Here is a 14,935-nt window from a genome sequence, read left to right as displayed (position 1 = left end):
TAAAACAGAAAATTAAATAAATAATAACAATATAAAATTCAAATTCTTTTTAATAAATATTTTTATTATTTTTTAAATTAAAAGCTAAAACCTTTATATAACATAACAATAATAACGAAAAATTCGAATAAAAAGCATATTATACTAATTAATAAAAAGAATATTATATACCTACTAACAACACAAAAATAGAAAAAAAAAACGTTAATATTAATTTCAAAAAAATTTATTATTACTTATATTATTTATTTATATTAAGATTTAAGAGTACATTTAGATAAAAATTATTTAAATAAATAAGTTTAAACTACTATCCTAATGTTAACTAAATAGATACTAACAATCAATTTGGGTTGATCGAGTGGTCAACTTACTCGTCCGCTTAAGCAAGTGTCGGGAGTTTGAACCCTGTCTTGTACATGCAGCAACTCATTGGCCAGCAGCAGACCTTTAAATAAAGCTCAGATCCGCAACGAATTAAGCCTTAACCTGTGTGTTGAACAAAATTTCTGCAACTTTCACATTTCTAGAAAACACCTCAAATACCAGTATTTAACTAAACACCACTTACTTTTTCATATCTAAAATAATTTTTGAATTTTTAAAGAATTTTTCGATGTATATAGTTCTTAAAAAATAAAATAGATAATAAATAAATTTTTGAAATGTTCTTTTAATAAATTTATAAGATTTTTTTGCAAAAAGAAGTATTAAATAATTTTTTTTAAAATTTGTAATAGTAAATTTATTAGTTAATAGAGAAGTAATATATTTTATTCTTTACAAAATAATTATTTTTTCATGAATATTAAATATGACTCTTTTTTATTTATAATTTACGTAGTTGATTTTTAAATAAGGCCTCTTGTTAAATAGAGTTGATGTCTTATGATCAGTGTGCAGATTGCACACGTTCCAAAACTGATAAGGTTGAAGTTGTCTTTTATAAAGGTACCGTGTTCCGAATAATTCAAACAAGGATAGTCTTCTTTCCTCCACAATTAAATGATTAATTAAGGTTTAAGCTTCTAAGTTCTAAGGACACGTTGAATTTTTTTTTATTTTAATTTTAATGTTCGAAGAGGAAATAATTTTTTTATATAATTATTTAATAAAATTTATGTGTTTAGATAATTATAATGGACAATACAATCAAGCTGTTTGTTATATTCTATTTTCAAAAATTAAAGGATAATTTTATTAATATTATACTCTACTTGTAAATTAACAACGCAACATATATGAAGACTTACAGGTATGCAGATGACTTGTATCAAATTATTAATTGATAATTGTTAGATAATTTAATATATTTAATTAAATTATTATATAATAATTTTTAACTAGTAATCAACTGTATGTAAATTTTTATTTTAAAATATATTTTACTAAATAAAAATAAATAAATTTTGACCTGATAATAAAAATATAATAATAATCCACAAATTTGTAACAGTAAAGAAAACATAATTAATGCCATTAATATTATGCTTATATGCTAACAATGCACAAATCCGTAACTATGAACAAAATCAGATTAATGGACCATCTTCCATTATTTTCTTATCCAATCATGACTTGATATAAAATCCACGTGCTCCCAACTGTCATTCTCATTTTTTCCCAAACAAAATTTCGACATCATCCTCCATTCCTCCTACTACTCCCCGCCATGGACAACGACAACCGCCGCGCTTCCCGCCGCACGGAAGTCCTCTCGAAGCACCTCTTCCCGCACCCTCTCACAACGACCGCCCTCCTCTCGACCTCCAACTGCCTCAGCTACTCTCCACCAGAGCTCTCCTCCTCCAACCCGGTCTCCTTCGACACTTCCCGGATGCGCGCTCTCCTCGACGGCCACAACCTCGACGACCGTGACTGGCTCTTCGGCCTCATCGTTCAGAGCCCTCTCTTCAATCGCCAAGAGCGCGGCGGCCGCGTCTTCGTCTCTGTCGACTATAACCACACCATGGAGCAGCAGCGCGAGGAGACCATGCGCCGGATCGGTTACCTTCTCGATCGCGGCGTCTTTAGAGGTTGGCTCACCGGCGATGGCCCTCAGGAAGAGCTCAGGAAGCTGGCCCTTCATGAGGTCGTCTCCATGTACGATCACTCCCTCGCCGTCAAGATCGGTGTCCATATCTTCTTGTGGTATGTAGATAATCTTCTTCGGAATGAAAATTCTGTTAGATATGTTAACCATTAAATACATGACATGGTATGCTTCTATAACTTAAGTGCTGTAATTCGATGTTGTGCCTCTGTCCAACCGCTTAAGTTTGAGATGAGTTTTTTAGACAAATTATCTGTAAATGATTAGTTTGATTTGATATTGTAATTTAGATTAAATTTTAAATAATTGTGATGAATTTTAAATCAAATTGCCTTCATTTGTGTTGGTATTAGACTAAGTTATTGTTTCTCCAATTTCATGGCTTAAGCATAAACTTAACTAGCAGTCATTTCTTTTTGTGAATGTGTGTGTGTGTGTTTAATGTGTTGTGAACATATTCAAAATTTATTTTCTCCTTCTACATTGTTGTTTGTTTGTTGTCCTTGGATGTGAGCAGGGGAGCTGACAAATTGACGAAGTATGGTGGATAGGAACTTTTGGTTTTTCATTTTGGAGAGGGATAGAAACATAGCAGACTTTTTTATTTTTAGGTCACAAAGTCAATCACTTTGAACTCACTGAGAGGTTAAATAATCAATCAAGTAATTTTCATTTTTTTCTCACAAAAAGGATGTAATCACCTCTTCAAACAGATTTACCTGAATCTCTTTCTCGTAGAACATTTTATTCAACCAAAAGAGCATTTGATGGTCTTCCAGCATTACTAAATCAGAGCCTTGTTTTATTTTTTGTTTATCTTTTGGCAAGGATGTTATGAAAAAAAAAAAAAAAGAAGCAAAAACAAAACATAAGAATGGATTTGTTGCTCATCACTCCACCTAGAATACTTGTACTCCAAAAATACCACATATCATTCATAAACAATTTTGCTTGTTCCTCTTATGAGTGTTTGGTTTCAGGGGTGGGGCTGTAAAATTTCTTGGAACAAAGCGGCATCATGACAAGTGGTTGAGAGCTACTGAAAACTATGAGCTGAAGGGTTGTTTCGCTATGACTGAGTTGGGACATGGAAGTAATGTATGTGAAGGTTTCTCAATAAGTTTTGGGTTGAAAGCCCACATTCATTCATTCTATTCTGCTTTGCCTTTATCACTTTCTATTAATTCTTTCCAAACTAATTTACACAGGTACGGGGAGTCGAAACAGTAACTACTTATGATTCGAGAACTGGAGAATTTGTCATCAATACTCCATGTGAATCGGCGCAGAAGTACTGGATTGGTGGTGCAGCAAATGTAAGGACTCATGACACTCAAATGGTCCCTTTTTTTTTAGGTCATTGTGAGTTTAATTTGCTGCTTTTGTCTTTCTTTTGTTTCAATTTTGTATGCATAAATTTAACATAGTTTCACTTTTATATGCAGCATGCAACACACACTATAGTGTTTTCACAGCTCTACATAAATGGAGGCAATCAAGGCGTGCATGCATTTATTTGCCCAATTAGGGATTCAAGTGGAAATGTATGCCCAAACGTCCGCATAGCTGAGTGTGGTCACAAAATTGGTTTAAATGGAGTTGATAATGGCCGTATCTGGTAATGTACACATTTTCAAACTGTTTTCAACCTGGGGATGCAAATTATTTATTTATTTATTTAGTGAGTACACTAAATAGTTTTAGACATGCGACTTCAGGTTTGACAATGTAAGAATACCAAGAGAGAATTTGCTGAATTCCGTGGCTGATGTTTCACCAAGAGGTGAATATTTGAGTTCCATAAAAAATGTAGATCAGGTGATAGTTACATCATCTCTCTTAATTATGTTTATGCTTTATAAGGTTCTCTTCATTCTGTATATGCTTGTCTTTATTCTCCTTTAAAAAGCCTTTTTTCATTGGTGGGGTTCGCTACATGGATCAAAGACATCATTGCGTCATGTCCATTAGGATGCGACAGAGTTTTACATTGGCTGTCGCAAGCCTAACACAACCCTACATGGATGCAAAGGTGTCATTGCGTCGTAGCCATGCATTAGGATGACAAAGTTTTATGTCAGGTGTCGTAGGCCTAACACAATCTTACATAGATTCAAAGATGTCTTTGCGTCGTAGCTATGCATTGGGATGCAACAAAGGTTTATATGAGCTGTCACAAGCCTGACACAACACACTTTGTCCGAGTTCTATGCTTTTCTTTATTCACAATTGAAAAAAAATCCTCATGAGTTTTGTTATGTCATTACTGCTCCAGAGATTTGCAGCATTTTTAGCCCCTTTGACCTCTGGTCGTGTAACTATTGCCTCTAGTGCTGTTTACATCTCCAAGGTATTGATTTTCATCATTATTTTGTGGAATGATCACATTTTTCTCCTTTTTTTTTTGCTGTGCATTTAACAGATAACTAATGTATGTCACATATCTTTCCATTTATCAACTATTGATAGATTGGCTTATCCATTGCTATAAGATATGCATTGACAAGACGAGCCTTTTCTATGACACCAAACGGACCTGAAATTCTGTTGCTTGATTACCCAAGTCATCAGCGGCGTCTACTACCCTTACTTGCAAAGATGTAAGTCTTCTACTTATGGGCATTTCGGTATCTACTTGCTCTGACCACAAAATGATTCAAGCCTTCTAGAAACATGGAATTTAGGTATTGTGCTTTGGCCATGGGCATTTATCCCACATAACTTCAGCCAATGCCGTCTGGTGCATTTTTTTGTCAAGGCCGTGACTTACATATTTATGTTTTGATATTTTCAATATACATGCTACTGATATTTGGCCATATATATTCTGGAAGAAAACATTTGATTTAAAAGGAATAATGGATTTAAGGCATTAACGCGGGGTTAGTCAAAATGGTAAGTACTTTGTTCTGTCAACAAATGGTATTGGATTCAAGTCTTGGGAATATCAAAATAATTATATGAAAGAAGGTTTTTTTTCATGGGAAAAAAGGACCTGAATATATAAACACCTGAGTTGTCACTACTATAGTTTGACTGTTGGAAGAAATGTAATGGACCTTAATTTACGTGTTTAAGTTTTTATGTTCATTTCATTACCCTTTTCTGCAGATATGCAATGAGTTTTGCTGCAATTGAGCTCAAAATGATGTATGTGAATAGAACACCCGAGTCAAACAAAGCAATCCATATTGTTTCAAGTGCTTATAAGGCTACCTTTACGTGGAATAATATGCGCACACTTCAGGTTTAGTACTGCTATTATAACTTGTTTGTTGGATTTATGCTACAGACCTACCTACGGTTTTTTGTTGTGTAAAATAGGAATGTCGTGAAGCCTGTGGAGGACAGGGCATTAAAAGTGAAAATCGTATCGGTCCGTTCAAGGGCGAATTTGATGTGCATTCAACATTTGAAGGGGACAATAATGTTCTGATGCAGCAGGTAGGATGAATTTTTATGCTAAATATAAAATTAAGTAAGCACGACTTTCACCTAAAACAGAGTTGATCGCAATGAGATAATTAAACCTCACAATATAATATAACATTAAATTTGATTTTCTTAACAGCTTGGGTAAAAATATAGGAACAATGTGTACTTCTGTAAGGTCCAACACTGAAAAATAAAGGCCACCTTCAAGAGAGAAAAAACGTACTTTCTACTTAATGTGAACTTGTCATTAGTTTCTGAATCTAGTATTTGAGTCTTTTATATCAAGTTCTTAGAAATTTGATAACGCCATTTTTTTTGTCTATTTACTCATGTTCTGGTGAAAAAGTATCAGTAGGTGTGGTTTGTCACCCAGTAAATTTTACATGCGTTATTTTATTAGAGATTTGAAATACATGAAATGATTCAGTGTCCAAATTTACACACTTCTAATATTTGATGTCAGATTAGCAAGGCGCTCCTTGGAGAATTCATTGTGTGTCAGACTAAGAAGAAGCCATTTAGAGGTTTGGGGTTAGAACACATGAACAACCCTGCACCTGTCATCCCATCTCAGTTAACGAGTTCTATTCTCATGAGCAGGGAATTTCAGGTAATTATTCGGCTGAAACTGTCGATAATTTAGATGAAGCATAATCTTCTCTTTGTCTCTTACCTTTTTAAATTATACAGCTTGATCTCTTCCACCTAAGAGAGCGAGATCTATTGAGACGCTTTGCTGCGGAGGTTTCACAATATCAAACTCAGGGGGAAAGCAAAGAGTCTGCCTTTAATCTAGTGAGTTCTCTACCGTGTCTTGTTAATCATTCTTTCACTGATTCACTTCCTTACAGTTTGTAAGTTCTACTAGAGCTATCAAGTCGCAGAGGACTTAGGCAGAGCTTTCTCTGAACGCGCAATACTGAAAACCTTCATCGAGATCGAGTCAAAGGTGCCGGCTGGTTCATTGAAGGTAAATCTTCCATGACAATTTTTTTTCCTTTTAGGTTTCTGAGAAAGAGAACTGAAGGTGATCCATTTAACTTCTGTATTTTCCTCTTCTGTAGGATGTCTTGGGTCTGTTGAGGTCGTTATATGCCTTGATTTCTGTGGATGAAGATGCTGCTTTTCTTCGCTATGGATACTTGTCAACTGAGAATGCTGCTGCAGTGCGGAAAGAAGTGCCGAAACTGTGTACTGAACTTCGACCGCACGCATTCGCCTTGGTCAGTTCCTTCGGTATTCCCGATGCCTTCTTGAGTCCTATTGCGTATGACTGGGTTGGTTCGAATGCATGGTCCTCTGCTCAACACTAGTTGCGGATGCAAATTTCTTCATATGGTTCGTGGCAAAAGGGTAAGTTATACAGTTATACTGCACACTTTGATACTGGATATGATCAAATTAACTTTTCTCGTCTCCTAAGAAAATGTGAGTAATATTCTTACTTACTGTTACTAAAAGACCTGCAATATTTGAATTGCTGCCAAATAATTTGTACATGGTTCCCAAGTGGGATCCATTAATAAAGTAAACACTGTTATATTTAGAAAAATGATAATTTCACTCCCATTTTTTTCAATGCCCCTTTACATATGAATTTTTTTATATTGTATATATACATGAATTTATAAAAAAATTGATATTTTTAAAACAAAAATGGCAATATTCCTTCCTTTTTCTATTGTATATATTGTTTTTGTTAGATTGCTTTCCACAAAGAAAGAGAGAATTTTTGGGACAATAATTTTTTGGTTGAGTAGGGAGCAAATGGAATATTTGTACAATATGTACAATGGATTATTTATTTGGCCCAATATGAGTTAAAAAATGAATATCACCCATACTATTCAGAATAACCATCCGGGTACTAAGATAATAAACATGCCAAAAACTTAAGTTGATTTTGGGATTCATCAAGAATTGAACTCTTGACCTTTTCAATCTGAAACTTTGATACCATGAAACCACTCATCCCAAAAGCTCAAGTTGATGGAAAAAGGTAACACTAATGGTTATATCTCTAATACTGAATCGGACATTCCTAAACCTCTATTGTACACATTGTACAACTATTCTATTGGCTCCCTATACTTCCTCTTTTTGATTTTGCATTTCTTGCAAACAGTACAAAACTAATGACGGATTTTGAAATTCGTTGCACCGATCCGGTTAAAAATGACCTAGGTTTTTTTTCCATAGTATTTGGTTCCACAACTTATTTCTTTTAAAATTAGTGTGGCAATGATTATTAATTGTCTGCACTGGATGTGGACGGTGGTTGTGGGTGGTGGATGTCGGCATGCAATGGTTAAACTAACTAAAATTGCTTTTTAATTAACTACTTTGAGTCTTGAATTAGTTTAGATAAAAATATAATATTTGTAATTATTAAAAAAAGAAAGTTCTAAAACGAAATTAGGCCTACTTATATCTAGGTTATATTTGTAGTGTTGTCAAACACTTGTGGTTGGTTGTGTCTTGTGAGGTTAAATCTAACGCAGTGAACTCGTGATCTTTATCTTGGAAATTGTAAGGCAAATATAAAATCATAATGGAAAAGTAAAATCGTGAAACTGAAAGGAAACAATACTTAAAAATTGTAACTTGATGTCATTTCTCACTCAAATTAAAATTTGAACAATTATATCCTAGAAAGAGATTGGATTACATATTCATAGGATGGACAACAACAAAAGTTGAAGAATTCAAGGAGTTTAGAACAGAACAGAGTAATATGTTAATATGTATGTTATATGCTATAGCACACCAGGTTCAAAACTTAACAAAGCAGATTAAAAAAGAGTAAAACTCCTCTCTGATCCTAACCATTTATAAAAATGATCTGGCGCCTCTAACCATTAGAAAATAACAATGCGGTCTTTATCCATTCTTTTTGTGGGACCGAAAAGCTTTTCTGGTGCCCCTTGACTATTAGGCTTTTCCGATTACTTTTTACCCAGACAAAAAAGTCCTTTCAATCACACAGAGAGAATGAATAAGGACCGCATTATTATTTTTTAATGGTCAGGAAACGCCAGATTTTTTTCATAAATGGTTAGGAATTGGGAAGAGTTTTACTCATTAAATAATAACAAAGCAAATTCAAAGCAGATTCAAGCATGACAAAGCAAATGAGAGCACAACTTTTCTGTGCCTTATTGGGTGTCCAAGAGTTCAACTAACTCATCGACAAGCTCCAATAAAAGTAATAAACCTCACTCAAATCAGCAACTCCTATGTGATGCCATGGACTCACATTCACTGAAAATAGCAATGTATACATGGCTAGCCCTTGGTCACCAAACTGCATTTCTTCACCTATGCAACAAGTTAGCCAAAACAGGCCACAGGATCACGTTCTTTGCGCTCAAAACTGCACAATCCAAGTTAGTTCCTTTCAATCTCCATCCAGATCTTATCACATTCGTCGCCGTCGCCATTCCCCACGTGGAAGGCCTTCCACCGAACGCAGAAACCACTTCAGACGTTCCTTATCCTCTGCACTGACTCATCATGACAGCAATGGACTTAACCCAAGTCCCAAGGCGACATAGAAGTTCATCTTTTCCAGCTTAAACCTGATCTTGCTTTCTATGATTTCACTCATTCGATGCCGTCACTGGCAACGCGTTTAGGAATCAAAGCTTTTCACTTTTCACTGCCAGTTCTGTGATGGTAGGCTACACTCTCGTTCCAGAAAGGTAAGTAACAATTAACAGCTTATAAGAAAAACTCTCGTTCCAGAAAGGTAAGTAACAATTAACAGCTTATAAGAAAATTAAGTATACTGGTGTACTGATGATTTTTAATGTTGATTTTAATTATAAAAAATATATATAATATACATAACTGAGATTAATGGTTAAAATTTATTGAAACAGCAATGTATCACTATATTTAAAAGCTTTTCTAACTTATATAGTCTAAAATATCCTAATTATTAATTAGATATGTTTTACCTTATTATAAAGTATATTATTATAAATGAAGTAATATCTATTTCAATTTTTAAATTCGGTAGAAAAATTCTAACAAAAAAAGAGTACGTACTCCGTACTTAGAGAGAATGAGAGAAAGAGAGAATAAAAACGAGCGTTTGAGGGTGAAACACAAGAAGAATGGCAACCTCGAACGAGATAAGGGAGAGGGTGTGGGTGAAAGTACATCCGATGTCAAGAAAGGTTTTTACAAGAAGGTTTTTTAAAGTCTACAAAAGTCTCCTTTAGAGATAAAGTCATTGGTCCAGGCCTTCGCACTTGCAGGATCTCTATCTGGGGGTAGTATAGCGAAAATGGTGGGCAAGTAGGGCGATCTTCAACCTCCGTGTGTAAACTTCACTGAAGAAGCGAAGCTTTGTTTGCCAAAGATTTATTGAGAAGCTTTGTTTGCCAAAGTCTTATCGAGAAGATTTGGTGATCAAGGTCCTTGATAAAATTATAGTTACATAGCTCTTTCATACAAGTTTCGGATGGTCTGACACATCAAAGGTGGCTTTGATCTGCTTGATGTGGGATTTGGATACTTTATGGTAAAATTCGATGCAGCTGAAGATCGTGAGAAGGTCATACTTGGTGGCCCGTGGTTGATTGAGGGGCACTATATTACTATAAAATCGTGGGATGTAAATTTTCGGCCATGTAAGCAATCCTTCGCGTCTACGCTTGTATGGTTTCGGGTTTCGGAGCTCCCAATCTGGTACTATTAGGAACAGGCCATGATGCGTATTGCTTTTGCAAGAGGAGTTCCCAATAAAGTGGACCTAACCACTAAGTTGGCTGAGAGAGGACGATATGCCCGAGTATGTGTTCAAATAAATTTAGGATTGTTGGTGATCAAGCATATCATTGTGGAAGGCGTAACTCATGCAGTAGAGTATGAAAGTTTAAATTTAATTTGTAATACGTTATGGCCACGATATGGCACCATGCTTAGGTAGAGACTCTAGGGAAGGAAAGGGTGCTGATTCTGATACCACCAAGCCTCGGGACGGTACAACAGCAGTGTCAAATCCTGAGTCCAAAATTCAAAATTCAAATGAAGTAGAACCTGATGTGGTAGGCGACCTTACTGGCGAGAATCCCGTACCGAATTCGCAAGAAAATTTGGCACCTAATAAGTTGCATGGAAATAACGTTGAGGAGGCTTGTATGCATAATGAACCGTGCTGGGAGTAAGTTGTTAGGAAAGGTAAAATTAAGCTGGGCCAGAAGCAATCTAACAAGTCCCAAAGAGGCACTCAATCTAGAACCAGTTCGGGTAGGGTAACTAGGACCACCATCTACTTCCCTCACACGGATGGTTCTAGTTCCTATCGTGCCAGGGTCGGGTCATGGGTCAAGGTCGGGCACAATGCTTCCCGTACCCTTGTGCCTTGTGGCTCCTCTCTCCGAAAACGACCAAGGCCGATGTCCTACAAAGCTCACCGGTTGAGAAGAGTGGAGGCCTGATAGTGGAAGCATCATGTCCTCTTGCAGCCGTGAAGGAGAGTATTACTGTAGTGGTTCCATTGGACATGGAAGGCGTGCTGCCAGCTGTTGCTGCGCCGGTAGGCGAGAATAAGGAGATATTCCATAGAGATCCAGCAAACATAAAGGTCACGAGAGTCACTCCCACTGGGCAAGCCTCGGTTTGAGGTTGGTGAAGCACTTTCTTTCCCTTGTTTTATATTTTTATCTTTTATATTATGGATAGTTTAAATATAATAGCTTGGAATATTAGGGGTGTTTCTAATAAGTTAGCCCGGGTGAATTGTAAAGAGCTGGTTAGAAAATTTAAACATATATTTTTTATTGTGGTTGAAACTCACTGTCCTTTTCAACACTTGAAATTATTCTGGGAAAGACTTGGTTATCACTCTATTGGTATAGTGGAGATATCAGGACATAAGGGAGTATCTGGTTCCTTTCTACAATGTAAGGTCTTCACTGCAAATGGGTTGATGCTTTCGATCAGTGTGTTACAATTGAGGTTCAGATAAATAATGTGATTTGGAGGTGCAGTGGTATCTATGGTAGTCCTCAATTTAATACCAGAGTCCTGCTATGAGATTATCTTGTTACTCAGTCCTCGTCTTTTTGCGGGCCATGGATTGTTCTTGGTGATTTTAATGATGTACTTTTCTCTCACAAATCTAAGGGTTGCCTTTTCTCGAGTCGCATGCAGATTGGTTTGCTGCCTCTCTAGGGGATAGTGATCTGTTTGACTTAAAGACTATTGGGAGGCGGTTTTCTTGGTATAAAAGGGTTAAAAATGGTCTTGAGGTAGCAAAAAATTTGACCGGATCTGTATCAACAGTGGATGGTTATCTCTCTTTCCAGAGACTTATCCAGAAATTTTAAATAGGCTTCAATCTGATCATTGTCCTATCCTAGTGCACTGTACAGGTCGTCCCCAACCGAAAAAGAATAGACCTTTTTTGGTTTATTGCAGCTTGAACTCATCTGGGATATAGAGATATTATGAACCAGTAATGGCGGGCTGGCTACAGAGAGGTGCATGGCAAGCTTTCAAAAGTGTGAAGAACTCTTTAGAGTTTAATTCTAAAGTGTTCGGCAACATTTTCGTTAGAAAATGTGAATTAGAGAGGCAGATTAATTTTCTTCAGAAGCAACTAGAAGTCATAGAGGATTTGTCTATGCGGTAAAAGAACAACAGTTGATTGAGAAATTTAATAACACGCTTGTGCGGGAGAAATTTCTATGGTTTCAGAAATCCAGAGAGCAGTGGATAAAATTCGGGGATAGAAATACCAAGTTCTTTCATATCCAGACTCTTATACAGAGAAAGCATAATAAGATTCATGGTCTCTTTCTTCAAGATGGTGTGTGGGAATGGATCCGGAGGTCCTTCGAAGGGAAGTTGAATCCTTTTATAAACGCCTATTTTGCCAGTCGGAGGATGTGGATTTAGGTTGTCTTGGTGATGTGTTGCTGCCTTCTCTTAATGATGAAGCCTGTTGTAGGCTTGTAGCCTCACAGCACCAGTTACTTTGGAAGAAGTTAAGTCAGCTGTTTTTAGTATGCATTCTTTTAAGGCGTCGGGCCCTGATGGATTTCATACTTTCTTCTTTAAAGAATATTGGGAGATTGTTGGTTTTGATGTTTGAACTATGGTTCGTCATGAGTTTTCTAGTTTTGATATGGATCCAAGGATGATGGAAACTCTTATGGTTCTTATTTTGAAGGTAGAAAATCTGGTTTTCATGAAAGATTTTCGACCTATTAGTCTCTGTAATATGGTTTACAAAGTTATAACGAAGGTTTTGGTCAATAGACTTCGTCCCCATCTCAAAGAGATTGTTGGGCCCCTTTAAGGAGGATTTATTCCAAGGAGAGGAACCCCGAACAACATCATTATAGCACAAGATGTTCTCCATTTTATGAAGAAGACAAAGTTAAAGAAAGGCACCCTGACCTTTAAGATTAATCTGGAGAAAGCGTACGATAGAGTGGATTGGGGGTTTCTGAAACAAACCCTTGTGAGTTTTGGCTTTCCTCTTCTAAGAGTTAATCTGATTATGCGTTGTGTCACTGCTTTCTTGCTGTCTATCCTCTGAAATGGGGATAGATTAAATAGCTTCACTCCAAGTAGGGGTCTTAGGAAAGGAGATCCTATATCACCATATCTGTTTGTGTTGTGTATGGAGAGATTGTCATGTTCTATTAATTAACAAGTTGATAGGGGTTTGTGGAAACCAGTTGCAGTTTCTAGAGGGGGTCCAAGAATTTCTCATTTGATGTTTGCCGATGATTTGCTTCTTTTTTGTGACTTTGGAACAAGTGTCCAAACATGATTCTTTTCGAATTGATGAAGCTCTTCCTCCATGGCCTTTACCCAAGAAGGGTCATCAAGCGCTTCTTTGATATTTTGTGGGTCAATTTGAGATAGAAAGGCCATGTTTGCTTCTTCAGATGCTTTTCTAGTGGAGGACCGAGTTTTGACACATTGAAAAACATCCCTAATAACAAATTTTTGTGGATAGTTTTTCAAAAGTATCTACTCACGGGATCTAATGGACTTAGGAACAGATTCTGTTAAGGTGGGATCAATGGAACTGGTATTCCCAAGAATTTTGCCAGTTTCAGGAGATAAAACGAAATTATCTCTTGCAAAATCTTCTGTAACCGCAGGTTCAGATCAGGTTGCCTAGAGTTTTCTTTTTCTTGACTTTGGTATTCATTGGTATTATTCTCCACCTGATTTTCTGCATCACAGTCTTCCAAAACACTTTGAACCATGTTAGTATTACAAAAAGTAACATGTATGGATTCCTCAATAATTCTAGCATCCTGATGGTAAACTCTATAAGCTTTGCTAGTTGAAGAATAGCCTACAAATAAACACTCATATGCTTTTGGATTAAATTTTTTCAAATTATTTTTGTTATTTAAAACAAAACACTTACATCCAAAGATATGAAGATAATTCAAATTTAGTGGGTGTCCTTTCCAAAACTCATAGGGAGTTTTTTTTTAAAAACTTTCTAATGATTGTTCTGTTTAAAATGTAGTAAACGGTATTAATAGCTTCGATCTAAAGGAATTTTGGAACATCATTTTCACATAACATAGCTCTTGTCATTTCTTATATGCTTATATTTCTTCTTTCCACAATATCATTTGTTGTGGTATTCTTGGGCAAGAAAATTTTTGTGATATTCCAAATTCCTCACAAAATGATTCAAAAGATTGATTTTCAAATTCTTTATCATGATCACTTTTAATAGAAATAATCTTTAAATCTTTTTCATTTTGAATCCTTTTGCTAAAAACTTCAAATGCCGTAGAGGCATCATTTTTATGAGCAAGGAACAAAATCCAACCAAATCTTGTATAATCGTTCACAATCACCAAACCATAATGCTTACCACCTAAGTTTTGAGTTCTTGTCGGACCAAATAAATCAATATTTAGCATTTCAAGTGGTCTTTTAGTAGAAATATCTTCCTTTGATTTAAATGAACTTTTTGTTTGTTTTTCTATTTGATATGCATCACAAGTGATATCTTTGTCAAATTTTATAAAAAAAAGACCTCTTACTAAATCCTTTTTAACAAGCTTGTTTATTTGAAACATGCTTGTATGGCCCAATCTTTTATGCCATAGCCACTTTTCAGATTCTTTAGAATAGAAACAAGCTACATTTTGATTATTTAGTTCATCAAGAGTGAGGCCATACACATTATCACAATAATTTACAACAAATAATACCTCATTAAACTTTTCACTCACTACACGGCATTCCAATCTTTTGAATATCGCCAAGTAACTCAAATCACATAGTTAACTAATACTCAAAAGATTGTGCCTTAACCTATCAACCAAAAAGACATCATCAATGAAGGTAGAGTAATTTTTACCTATTTTTTCAACAGCTATACCTTTACCATCATCTCCGAAGGTCACAAATCCTCCATCATACTTGTTGAGTTTGATGAAGAATGTTGAC

The 14,935-nt window shown here is 35.7% G+C and overlaps 1 protein-coding gene across 1 annotated transcript; it reads left to right on the top strand.

Moving 5' to 3' along the window:
- Positions 1–1,571: 1,571 nt before the first annotated feature.
- LOC107478067 (acyl-coenzyme A oxidase 3, peroxisomal) lies at positions 1,572–7,067 on the top strand. Its single transcript, XM_016098188.3, has 13 exons — positions 1,572–2,151; positions 3,034–3,151; positions 3,262–3,369; positions 3,499–3,671; positions 3,772–3,871; positions 4,329–4,403; positions 4,523–4,653; positions 5,165–5,300; positions 5,378–5,497; positions 5,952–6,098; positions 6,179–6,283; positions 6,357–6,458; positions 6,553–7,067. Exons 1-13 carry the CDS (start codon positions 1,673–1,675, stop codon positions 6,799–6,801), a joined length of 2,043 nt encoding a protein of 680 aa, XP_015953674.1. The 5' UTR covers positions 1,572–1,672; the 3' UTR covers positions 6,802–7,067.
- Positions 7,068–14,935: the final 7,868 nt, after the last annotated feature.

The sequence above is a fragment of the Arachis duranensis genome, chromosome 3 (assembly GCF_000817695.3).
Source record: "Arachis duranensis cultivar V14167 chromosome 3, aradu.V14167.gnm2.J7QH, whole genome shotgun sequence".
Classification (NCBI taxonomy): Eukaryota; Viridiplantae; Streptophyta; class Magnoliopsida; order Fabales; family Fabaceae; genus Arachis; species Arachis duranensis.
The sequence above is the reverse complement of the archived record's forward strand: the minus strand, read 5'-3'. Positions and strand labels throughout refer to the sequence as shown.

What these genes read in the sequence shown, in the direction of transcription:
- LOC107478067 (XM_016098188.3), top strand. Translation starts at nt 1,673, where the DNA reads ATGGACAACGACAACCGCCGCGCTTCCCGCCGCACGGAAGTCCTCTCG. An exon ending in CTACCCTTACTTGCAAAGAT is followed by an intron (nt 4,654 to 5,164) that starts GTAAGTCTTCTA and finishes CCTTTTCTGCAG; the next exon opens with ATATGCAATGAGTTTTGCTG. An exon ending in ATAATGTTCTGATGCAGCAG is followed by an intron (nt 5,498 to 5,951) that starts GTAGGATGAATT and finishes ATTTGATGTCAG; the next exon opens with ATTAGCAAGGCGCTCCTTGG.